Source organism: Schistocerca cancellata, chromosome 4 (genome assembly GCF_023864275.1).
Source record: "Schistocerca cancellata isolate TAMUIC-IGC-003103 chromosome 4, iqSchCanc2.1, whole genome shotgun sequence".
NCBI classification, from domain to species: domain Eukaryota; kingdom Metazoa; phylum Arthropoda; class Insecta; order Orthoptera; family Acrididae; genus Schistocerca; species Schistocerca cancellata.
The window spans coordinates 28,228,554-28,241,030 of NC_064629.1; the positions used below are offsets into that span (position 1 = coordinate 28,228,554).

Below are 12,477 nucleotides of genomic sequence, written 5' to 3' on the forward strand. Positions count from 1 at the left end.
TCCCACTTTCACCGACAATACAGTACATTCTCTGTTGTATTCATATGACCCATTATCCCACTTTCACCATTCTTACCTTTCTTGAGGAAGAAAACATGCCGAAGAAATATCCACATCGTCAAGAAACATTTGCAGTGAGCCCCTAAAACAGAGGAAACTAATAAAATAAGGGCTGGAAATCCGCAAAAGCACGAAATCCGTTGTTATATCATGAGTTAGCGGCCCCACTATGTTAATTTTTAATGCTTGCAGACAGTGAAATCTTGCATCGCCCCTAGTTCTTAGTCTCAAAAGACATTGTCTACAAATGATGTAACATCTTGATTAACTGCAATTGGATGTAGTTTCAGTAGTTTCATTAAGCTTCTTGTCAGAGTCAGGAAAGATCATATACTATTATATAAGAGACTCGTTCTATATTCATTAAATTACCATAAAGATAAGTAATTGGTTAACAGACGCTTTGTACTCTTGTTGTTTGTAGCATTTGTATGTCTTTAATTAAATGTCAATAGTACAATTAGCATCACTTATATTAGCTGAAATAAAAAAAAGTTGAATTACGTGTTGCGTGATCGAAATTAAGCACTGATGAAGTAAAAACCCTTTTCACTATTATGAACTAGCACAAAGTAAACTGCAATCTCTGAAAACAAGTTTCGACCAGGATTCAAAAAAGATGTACTTTGGTGTTTTGTCGACATTATTGTATACGTTACTTCGGAACGTCCGAGAAGTTATTAGTAGAAGTTGCTCTTGTGTGGATACATTTAGGCCGTAAATAGTCGTGTTTCCTTTAATTCAGATACGCGCGTATATTTATTTTACTTCGCAGGAAACATAAAATTACGTCATGGCAACGTACAATTAGCGTCTAACGACAGTCCGTTGTTGTAGCAAAGCCTTTCGGGAGCGGTGAGACGCCATCTAAAGTTGTTGCCAGAGAGCAAAAATTGTGACATAATGGCGCAACTTTTAGCGATAGACGGCAGCAGAGTGGCGTTCTTTATGATTTAAATCAATAAGTGTATTTGTGATTGTACTAAGTGTTTCATCGAACTCAGTTTTCTGTGTTGTATTTTCGGTGAAGTTTTCTCTAAACGGAAAGGCAATATTGTAGCATCTCCAGAAGAGGGTAGTGGGACATTTCCCAACCGACTCGATTGGCGTAAACAAAACGTATGTTATACACATTTTATCCCATTTCGTATGCTTGTATGATATATTAGTATAGTTTCTGTTTTGTTTTACTGAAGTGGCTTATGTTCTACGATTACGAATTTTAGATGCGTAGTATTAATTGCCAGCCTTTTTTTCCCATTATCTCGGCGTGTTGTACCTTGTTTAATCACACTGCATGTTATGTACTTATTTTTTCAGCTTTGTTTTGTTTTATTTCAAATTTTCGTGTAATTTAAATTCCGTACATAATGAAGAATTTTTGTAACATAAACAAACTTTTGTTGGAAACTTACTGATACCCAGTGATGTGTACTTTTGGCTGTGCACTCTTTTGTATAGTTCTACATTTATAAGACTTCGTGATGAACGCATATAGCGTATGTCGATTGATTACTGAGGTAATTATATTATTGAATAAACTATCAAATAACTCAGCTTATATTAATGTGGAAAGTTACAGTTTTATCAACATATTATCCAGTGCATATCGTAATTGTAAACAAGACGTCCTTTGTATATACACGAGAGATTACTGTGACACTCATCAAATTCTCTGAGCGAGTGGCACATTTCTCTAGGACGAAACATTTGTATTCAGTTAGTTCAAAGATATCGATTTTAACTGTATACAGAAAAAATTTGAGATTTTTTAGTAATAGCATGGCACTTAAAACAGTGAAATATGCTTTAATTTGCCTGTGTGTTTAAACTAATTATTGTTTTTGGTTTCTAATATTGCTTTGATGTAAGCTTTCAGTGTTACACAAGTTTTACTGTTTCCAATCGTGGCTATGTTTACTTTTTAAAATAAATTACTTTTGTCTTTGTTTGGCGGTGCTTCATTTATTGTGTTTGTTATTGGAGACTTCACAGATTGTAGGTGTTACCAGGTACTTCACACTACTAATGAATCAAGTTGAGAACAAATATACGTATTCAAATGCAGAGTTCATGTGAACGAGCTACACACAGACAAAGTGTACCGTATATTACATTTTTAAAAAGTTAGTGAGTGCATGGGTTTGTGTTGAAACTAGATTACATTTCTAACTTCAGACACTTTCTAGTTACAGACATTTGGTAAATGTGCATCACATACCTTGTGATGTGATACATTACTTAATACAGAATCCAGGTTATTGACATCTTACAGAAATGTTGTCGTGGTTCCATTTAAATCATATTCTGCTGATATGCAGTGTGTAGATGTGTGTATCTTATCAGTTAGTGGGTGTATTGTAGTCATGATTGAGGTATACATTACATACCAGGAGATGGGAGTGGGATTTTTGCATCTTGAAGCAATGTAATATTAAGGGTTGAGTTTTCGGGGATGTTAAACATATGTAGCATGTTCATAGCTTTAATGTTTCAATCGAGTTTTATAAAACATACGTAAGATTTTAAATGAAGTTGTAATGAAGTTATCATTTAAATTATCCACTGTAGACATTTCTGAGTCAACCCTAGGATGCATGTCTGTGCTTCTGAAGTGGCTGGATACGAATATGAATATTAGTACATGTACTTACTACACTGATCTTGTGCAGGCTTCTGCAAGCTTGAAGAGATCTAATTTTCCAATCTTTCTGTCATCAGCCATCTCATTTATTTCCTTCTAGAAATCATAATTAAGATACATTTAACATGTTAGAGCATTAAATAAATATTTTTATTGAATGGTAAACATAGCTTCTCATAAACTATTTTCCTGATGTATATATAAGAAATGGAGTAAAAAGGAAGCATTTTCATGTGAAAAAGAAGGTATAGGATCATGGGCGTAGTGCAGCCAATGAAGTATTACAAAAGGAAACGGCTTGTCTTTCTAAGATCCCTACAGATTGCTTGTACCCGCGAAGTCATTAATGTGCATAACTGTGTATCTCTTCAGTTACCTGTACGAGATTTTCAAACACAGTTTCAGGTTGTTAGCCACATACCTTTCTCCTGTGGCAACTGTGGCCTGATTAACAAATATAAATATGTCATGCTAGTATTGACTGCTGAAGTCAGTGGTAACGAAGTAGTGCTCTGTCTCAGATTTGAGCAAAATTGTAGCGATTCAAGCTGCAAAACTAGGGTCTCAAAGATGCACAAATTTTTTGTTTCACCAGTTGCAAAATTCTGATAGTGATTGCAAGAGAAGTAAACTTTCACCTTTAGAACAAAAATCATGAGTGTTAAGGTCACATGCAGTTAATGTTGAAAATTATCTGTTGGTAATTCAGGAAGACCTGCAACAGGTAGTTCTTTGATCATGAACGCAGGACAATGGCACTTGAGGAAATATGAGAAATTATTAAGATTGTGACTCAAATCCCAGCATGGTTTTAACTGAACATACATTGCTTTACTCCCTCCCTCCTTTTTTATTTATCCATTTGTGCGAGAATAGGCAATTGAAACTGAAAACTCAGCTATGCCTTTTAAACTTGTTTTCAGTGTAGAAATATGTTTGAAAGTATTATAACTTTTCTTAAAGTCTAACAGCCTTGTTGTAGTTTCATTGCCGTTTCAAGTTGTCGTCGGCTGCGTGTAACCTAAAAAGAAGTGTATTGTAAAGGAGGATTCTTTGGGAAATTTATTATTGGTTCAAAAATGAAAAAAAATAGCTTACTGTTAAAAGTGATTCAAATAAAAATGCCATGTTTTGTGATTGGGTGTTTTGTTTCTCTGTAACAGAGTGGAATGTGCACCAGGTGCAAAAGCCAAGACTGGTGAAGCTAGAGGCTAAGGAGAAGCTGGTCATTATAAAATGGAAGATGCAAATTGAGAGTGTTAAAAACCATTCAACAGCCAAGATTGCATAAAATATTTTTTTTATCGAAGAGAATCAATTTCAACAGAATATGCTGTTATCTTCAGGTCTTAAAATCTTTTGTTGTAAAATACTTTCATTTTACCCTGACCTCATGCACATTATAAAAGGTTTGTCATACTCTGTTGAAACCAGTTGTCTTAAAAGAAGAAAAAGAAACAACTGTTGAATGGTTTTTAGCAATTAAGCAGATTGCCCTTCAGTTTCACAGAGTGAGAAAATTCAAGCAAATTGAGATGTTAATTGGGGTTGTAGGCCTGGTGATAAGTTGATAATGCTTCTTCTCATGTGGCTGGATTGGGCAATAACAGTAAAGCAACAGTTATCACTAATATTGTAATAGTAAAGGTGAAATAAAAAAATAGAAAAAAGTCGTGTGGAAAATAGAGATATGAAATAAGTTAACAAGGATACAGCAAGTGTGTAGAGTTGCAGAGAACATGACATGAAAGTGAGTAGAAATGTAAGAAAAGTAGGTGTGTCTCATAATGTGGACAATGTAGGAAAAGATAGATTTCTACTTACCATAAAAATAACACATTGAGTTGCAGGCAGGCACAATTAAGGCACTTACACACAAGCTTTCAGCCATCGCCTTCTTCAGAAAAAGATAGAGATACACACCATATTCACACAAGCAAGCACACCTCATGCACACATGACCGGCAACTCGGGCCATTAGCCACCAAAGGAGGAAAATGAAGAGAAAATCAACACAAGTTATTCACAGTCGAACAGTGAAATGTAGTGCATATAAATTAATTCTCATCTGGATGCTAAGAATATTAACCTCCCTTTATTTTTAGTTCCCATGTTAACTTGTGCCCCAGTACTGTCTCATCAAACCACTAATTCCACTGGCATCGTTCGACTACTCCTTTATTTCCTTCCTCCCTATAATCTTGTTATGTTACGTATGTTCTTAAATTTCATTCCCGTCATCTGGCACATGGGCAGTTTTTTATCTTCTGTGGTATTTTGCTAATGAGACTCCTCATTGATTTTTGTGTATTGAGGGATTTATTGTTACAGTGTAATTTAGATTTCAGTGGTAATAAGCAATTTAACTCTTGAGTCTTTATATTATTCCCACATTTCGGGTTACGGTTTTGTTAATATGCAGTTACAGTGAGATGAACTTCTGCCCTCAAATCACAAATTAACTTGTGTTGGATGTCTGCTTGTCCATAAGAATTCTCATTTCTATTCTCTGGCTCTGGAAGTGAAGTAGGCCTCAGTGTGTCATCTCATTTTTGTGTAGTTAAGACATCTTTGTATCTGTTCTTGTCTTCCACAATTTCATTTTCAATATTTTTACAAGTATATTAAAGTACTGATTTATTTTGTGTAATTATTCTCCAGAGAACCATTTTGGTTTATAACGAAGTTTGGGGGAAATGTTGAAAAATTGTACTGCTTTTGGAACTGTAAACTTCAGGATTTCTCAAAGTAAGTTGTTTATCTTAATACCATGGCAGAGGCCAAGACTCATTAAGTATCAGTAGCTACATGGTGAAGTATGTGTAAAATATTTGTAGAATTTTCTAGCACAAAGTGTGGAAGACACTGTATAGGATGAACCCAAACTCGGACAAAATTTCAAAGATTGTTAATAATATTTCCTCGGTATTTTGGTATAAGGGACAATATGGTGTCAGGTGACCTATGAGACTAACTGCATTTCATGCAATATCCTACTCCCTTTGTCTGTGTACTTGAAATGAAATGGAAAATATCTACACAGTGGTACAAATATAGGAATAATGTGCTGTGTCCTTTTTTGGAAACAAACTTTCTTGAGTCACTCATAGTACTTATGTAACAGCAGTAATACCAATTTAACTTTCTGCCCTCAAGCTTGTGATCAGTATTGCTTGGTGCAGTCCTGGGTTTCTGATACTGGCAGTGTTAACTGTATGTTAAGTGACACACAACAGTATGGATATATTTACTGATGATGAGTTTGCTGTTGGGCGCCTCGAATATTGGTGTTACTAAACTGTACACTGGCAGAACACAACGTCCAAACTTTGGTAATTGTGTTTTTCATCAGAAGGTTGTTGCATTACACTTTTACTCTTAGATGATTGCACATTACAATGTGGTTAGGGTAACAAGCCAAATAAATCATGGTTATGTTATTACTCTGTAATGAGCCACATATGCCTATGATTCTCTTATACTAAAATACTTGGGAAATACACTGGAGAACCTTGGAAATTTTGTTGAAGTTTGGCTTCAACATGAACTCATAATTACCTGAATTTATGTTGCAGCTTGATGTCTTAAAATGATTTTTATGTTTTGTATGATACATAAGAGGGGGGAAAACCATTGGGGACAAAATTGATCTCTATAAATCTTGCATTGTGAATTCAAATTAACTGCAGGACTTTGTTTACTATTTGCCTTTGAGAATTTGGGTTTTGTTCCACGTGGTTTCTTTGTAAATAGTTGGCCTCTATACTTGTATTCAGGGTACAAGGTTTTCTATAGATGATTTTAGTTTTATGTAGAAAATATTAATTATTTTCTTTCTGCTCATTTTTAAACTGTCCTTGTGTATTATACTGGGTGAAATTCTTTTTTAAAACAGCTGAGTTCTTGTATAAAAGGCAAGCAATTGTCACTCTAAAGTTCTGTTTTAATTACAGTTTTCATTCTTTTTTTCTTCCTTTCCCTTCCCTCCCCTCCCCCTCCCCCCTTTTTTTACATTGTCCTGTTGGGTACAAAATGCCCATGTGTTCGTCTAACTTGTAGACCAGCTTCCTGTTAAATTGGCTCTGGTACCCACAGTTGGATGTGGTGTCAACATACAGTAGAAATAGGCACTATCCATATAAATTATAGAGGAAAAAATTCTTACATTCACTTTTATTTTGCAGGAATATACCAGTCATCTTTGTGAACATTAAAATGAGTGCCCCTGCTGTGAAACAGTCACTCCCAGCTTCTGGAACTCCAACTAAAGTTGGCCCAGGTGCACCTGCTTCTGGGGCTGCAAATAACTCTCAGTCAGCAGGTGTACCAAAACTGTCAGCTGTGAGCCCAGCTAAGCCACCAGCATCAGGAAATGCTAATCACAATGTATCAAATATGCCTCTTAGTTTAGTTCAGGAACACAAAAATGGAAGCGGTCAGAACCAGACCGTGTCTGGGCCAGCAAGAGGATCTGACAAGAACAGAGATCTTGCACCTTCAAGTGCTCTGAAACCTACATCAAATGGTGTGGAAGGATCCCCAACTAAGCCCCAACACGGTTTAACAAATTCAGGAAATGATAAGAAGTCAGATGAATCACAAGCAGTTGCAAATCATTCAGCTGATTCAAGTGTCACATTACCTACATCCCAGACAACACAACAATCAGTTCTGCCAACACAGCAGGGAACACAGTTACAGTCTCAGTTGCAGTTACAACAACTGCAGATGCAGCAGCTGTTACCACAGCAACAGATGATGTCACAACAGCAAATTGTACCCCAACAGCAACAGTCACTGATGCAACAGCAGATGTTGCCACAGCAACAACAGCAGCAACAATCACAGTTTATGACACAACATGGGATGCCAAGACCATCCCAACAAATACTACCACAACAGCAAATGATCGCACAACAACATATGATTGCACAGCAGAAGCAACAGATGCTAGGGCAACAGGGAATCGGTCAACTCGTAATACCCCAACAACAAATGCAGACACAACAGATGATACAAGCACAGCAACACCTGCAAGCCCAACAGCATCTACAAGCACAGCAGCAACAGATGCAAGCACAGCAATTACAACAGCTGCAGGCTCAACAGCACATGCAAGCTCAGCATGTTCCAGGGCAGCAACAGATACAGAATCAAGCACACATGCAAGTGCAGCAACAGCAGCATCTCCAACCTCCACATATTCAGACACAGCAGCAGATGCAACATATGCAAACACAGCAGCAAGCACAACCTCAGTTACAAGTGACACCACAATCTGTACAGCAGCAGGTTCAGCCATCTCAGCAACAAAATTCAACAATATCACCTTCAGTGCAACAAGCCCAAGCACAACACGGGAAAGGGCAACAGCCGTTGCAAGAGCAGCAGCCACAACAACAGAACCAAGGAGAGAAACAGCCATCTACGGTGCAGGATAACCAGGAAACGCAGACACAACCAAACTCTGGACCGGAGGGCCAAGAAGTGTCTACTGGTTTTACGTTGACGACAGCTGTCACCAGCAGTGTACCAGAAAATGAAACAGAAGAGCAGAAACAGGGGGAAAAAGAACAAAATTCCCAAGCAGAAACAAGTGGAAAGGAGCAGACCCCTAAAGATGAAAATGTAACGTCTGAGAACACAGAAACACCTTCAAGTACAGCAGGTATGTGGAAGCTGTTTGTAGTTTCAAGTTGCCAAATCATCTTTAGAACTAACTATTTTGTGTGTTTTACCATTAATTTGTATAGCAGACATGTTGGTTAGATGTTTTATGGTGAATCCGGGTTACTAAATTTTAATTTGTTGTTGGTGATAACAGAAGAGTCCTTGCTTCTTCAGGCTGGTACATTGTTACAGTATGTAATTTTTTGGGGTATTTGTATTAAAAAATACTCTTTCAGTATCCATGAATGTATATTTAGTTTAATCAAACATGTTATACATTATACATTATTGGCTTGAATGGCGCAACAGGTTTGTAGAACATGCTGTCCACATCAGTGCTCTAATTATGTGATGGGTGTTATATTGCTCAACTTATTTACCTTTTATGGATGGAAACAATGCTGTTGTGGTCCAAGAGTATACACAGCATACACACAAGATACATGCTTTATATGATGTGTGAACGCGCACCAGCGCGCACGCGCCCACACACACACACACACACACACACACACACACACACACACACACACACACACAATTAGGACTTCATGATGTTAAAAGAAAACTGAAGTTTGAGTGAAAGATTTCTGGTGTTGGTAATTTAAAAAAAAAAAAAAAAATGAAAATATTTCACACAGTTGTATGCCCAAATTAATGTTATATGGTGAATGTAGACTACAAGTGACCTATTTTTTAGCTGAATTTTGGACTGTATGGATGTGTACCCTTGCTAAATTATTCCCAGAAGTGTTTCCTACCATCTCACATGCTCCATAATAATAGTTTGAAGGTGGGCACTCAAGGAGATGTATTGTTCATCCACGTGCTTGTGAAACCATTTCTGCTGTTTTGCAAGAGAGCATCCTTGTTAGAGAACATACGTTCAATAGAACATTTGTTGCTACCTAAAGTTTCACAAAAAGTAAAGACCCATAGAAGTGTCAACCTCCCATTTGATCTCGTGTGTGTGTGTGTGTGTGTGTGTGTGTGTGTGTGTGTGTACACAATTTTATGTATTTATTAAAAATCATATTCGTGACCATCAGTTACTGTATAGACTTTTATTATTGCTGCTAGTGTAGACTGTTAAAAATCCTTATCAAACACAAGGTTTTTTTTCCCCAATTATACATTTGGATACAAATGTATTGTTTTTTCCCACTCTATGTAATATCAAATGCATGTTCTAAACATGAAAAGCGATTATTGCATTCCTTGTGTTATGTGGACCGAGATGTCATGTATGTATACGGATTCTGGATTGAAAAAATTTCTTGTGTCTGATGGTGATTTTGTAGCAGTTGAAACTCGTAGCAAATCATAAAGGATTTCATGGCAACTGTTGGAAGTACAGTGATTTTCAGTAAATATAATATTCTATTCTCGATGCATGTAAGTCCCTGTTGTTTGGGCGTCAGTCACATTTAGTGCATTGAGAATGGCTAGCCACTAGCCGAAATCTGGATTTGCGTAATAAAATCTAAAAAAGGATGCATGATGGCTGCACTCTATAATTTATGAAATTTGTGTGTTTGTTGCACATCACTTACGCACTGCCAACTAAACATTTGTCTCTGTGTTTGAGCACTCAAGTGACGAATGTTATTAGATTGCAAAACTCATTCATTCTGTAACTTAGTTTGTCATTTTAGTAATGCTTGTGGTCACTGAAAGTAATGAGGGCCCGATATTTTATGATTTTTAGAGCATTTCAAGCAAACTTCAGATTGCTTTACTTACTACCCATGTCAATTTTTCTGAGAAACTGTGATACCATATACCAGAAAAAAAGTTTCTGTATTAAGCTGCAGTGCAGTGGCAGTATTTATTTTGAGGACAAACGGCAGCTGGGGACTCAAATAAGATGAAAGGTAACAATGATGAAAGGCATTGTGAAGATTCAGTTGCTGTTAACTTCTGTAAGCTAAGCTGTATTAAGTGGCTTTGTGGTAGTAAGGTGTAATTGGAATGTATTGACATACTATTTGCTGTTTGTTTCTTTTTGTCACAGATACTTTCTGTCGTGGTAAAATGTTTGCCAGGTATGCTGCATCAACATAAAACATTTTTGCCTTTGTTATCAACTATTTAATGCTGCTCACTGTTGACAGTAGGGCTGAAATTCAGTTCATTGTGACTCTCTGGTATTTCTGCAATGGAAAGCTGTAGAACTGAATCTACTCGGTTACGTTAGACCAAATGAGAAACTGCTTTAGTCAAAGTAAACAAGGAAATTGGCATGCAAGCCACTGAAGTACTGTAAAATTGAAAGATTTGTCCTAGGCCGGGAGTCACAACACAAATTTGTTTTTATCAAAACAAAATGAAGAAGAAATGTGTACTGGAGTGTCTAACTTCACAGATGCGATAAAACATAGCAGTTATCATGTTGTATTTATATTTTATAGGGAATTTTAATATTTGAAAATGCTTTAGACAGCTGTCAAGTGAGTGTGGTTAAGAGTTTGAATTAAATTTGCAATTAGAGATATGGTCCTTTCTAAACTTGGTTCTGTTTTTAAAGAATTCCGTAAACCATTTCAGGTCTCTTGACGAATCCTTTGAGAATGCCACCCTTTATTTTCTGCTCCATTCATGTCCAGTCAGAATCTTTGGTCCATCTGCAATGACCCCATCACTGATTGTACAGTAAAATCTGTCTTTCTAGGTTCTGTACAATTGTCATATCATCAGCTTGATCTTGGTCGAACTATACATGCAACAGTGTGAAATATATGCAAATCAGTTTAGTACGTTTTGCAGAAAGGGAATTCCTTACATGTTACGATAGCTACAACATGTAGATGCAAGTCGATATATAGATTGCAATAACTGTGCAGACAAGAGGAAAGACAGGAAGACTGTAGACCAGTGTGGAGTGCTAGATCGAACCTGTCTTTGGACTGAGTTGCACAACCCAAAAGTGCCACACAGCAATACTAACAAATTGTGTAAAATACTAAGCAAATAAGTACAGATAATCTGTTGGAAAATGCACTGAGATGCACATTAGAAATTCAAGTGAGGTACTTATTTTTGTTGTTTAACAGAACAGTGTTGAGTGGAAGTATATTCAGAATTATTGCAGAACTGTTAAGCATATGTGTAGAATCCTCAGTGCAAAATACAGTGCAGTGACAATTATAGCCCTTAAGACCACTGTTAGAGAAATGCAGTACCAACATGGAAAAGATAAAAACTACATTACATTGAAGGGAATGGATTAATAATGAGTTCATGAAAAGCCATTGGCTTCACGAATGCGCAAAATTCATGAACAGGCTTTCTTATAAAACTGGATAGAATGATGAAATGAACAGAGAAGGTAAGTCAAATGTAAGGACTTGCTGGAACAGAAGCCTCACATTTTTGGGGATGCCAATTGTTGATCAGAATGATACAGCAGCGAAAATAGCAAGTATTGGGCGAAAATTAGTAGACACAATTGATTTTTCATGAATGAGTTATCAGCAATGCGCCAAAAAAAAGGTTCATAGGGAGAAGTAGAACAATGGAAGGCATTTTGAATCGTTTCACCTCTCACTCATTGACAACATACAATTATTTGCCTTCCCCATACACACAAATCTATTTAAATCGCCACAAAATCAAGAAAATTTTGACATTGGCATTGGTTTATTGAAAAACCATAAAAGATAGCTGAGGCATAATTGGAACTTAATAAGCTGAAGGAGAATTTTGAAGTTAAAAATGGGGCAATGTTTGGATGGAATGGGTATTGTCCATGACCATTTCTGCTAAAATGGTTTTGCAAATGAGATGTGTCTGAAGAAAGGAAGGGGTGGGGGCTAAATGAAGGAAGAGTGAGGAAAGAAACTAACTTGCCAAATGCTGTTAAAAGAACAAAATACTAAGTGAAGTACTGAAATAAATCGAACCAGAGATAAAAGTTGTGACCAGGGAAGCTGATGTGAAATCTGTGTCAGCTGGATGTGGCATAGGAATGTGTTAATAAACCTTTGATTGAACAAAACTGGCAGTTTTTATACAAAATGGCCCATGCTGGAAAACTGGTGGTACTGGTCATAAGACAATAGTCGTGTTCCATCGAATGTAATCAAAGAATATGTGATAGCTGT

The 12,477-nt window shown here is 36.7% G+C and overlaps 1 protein-coding gene across 1 annotated transcript in view; it reads left to right on the forward strand.

Moving 5' to 3' along the window:
* Positions 1 to 690: 690 nt before the first annotated feature.
* The window catches only part of LOC126185171 (homeotic protein female sterile-like), a 78,104-nt gene continuing 66,317 nt past the window's right edge, over positions 691 to 12,477 (forward strand). The window contains exons 1-2 of the mRNA XM_049928014.1: positions 691 to 1,179; positions 6,889 to 8,372. Coding sequence (XP_049783971.1) covers positions 6,920 to 8,372 — 1,453 coding nt within the window. The 5' untranslated portion in view covers positions 691 to 1,179; positions 6,889 to 6,919. The remainder of the gene's footprint in view (positions 1,180 to 6,888; positions 8,373 to 12,477) is intronic.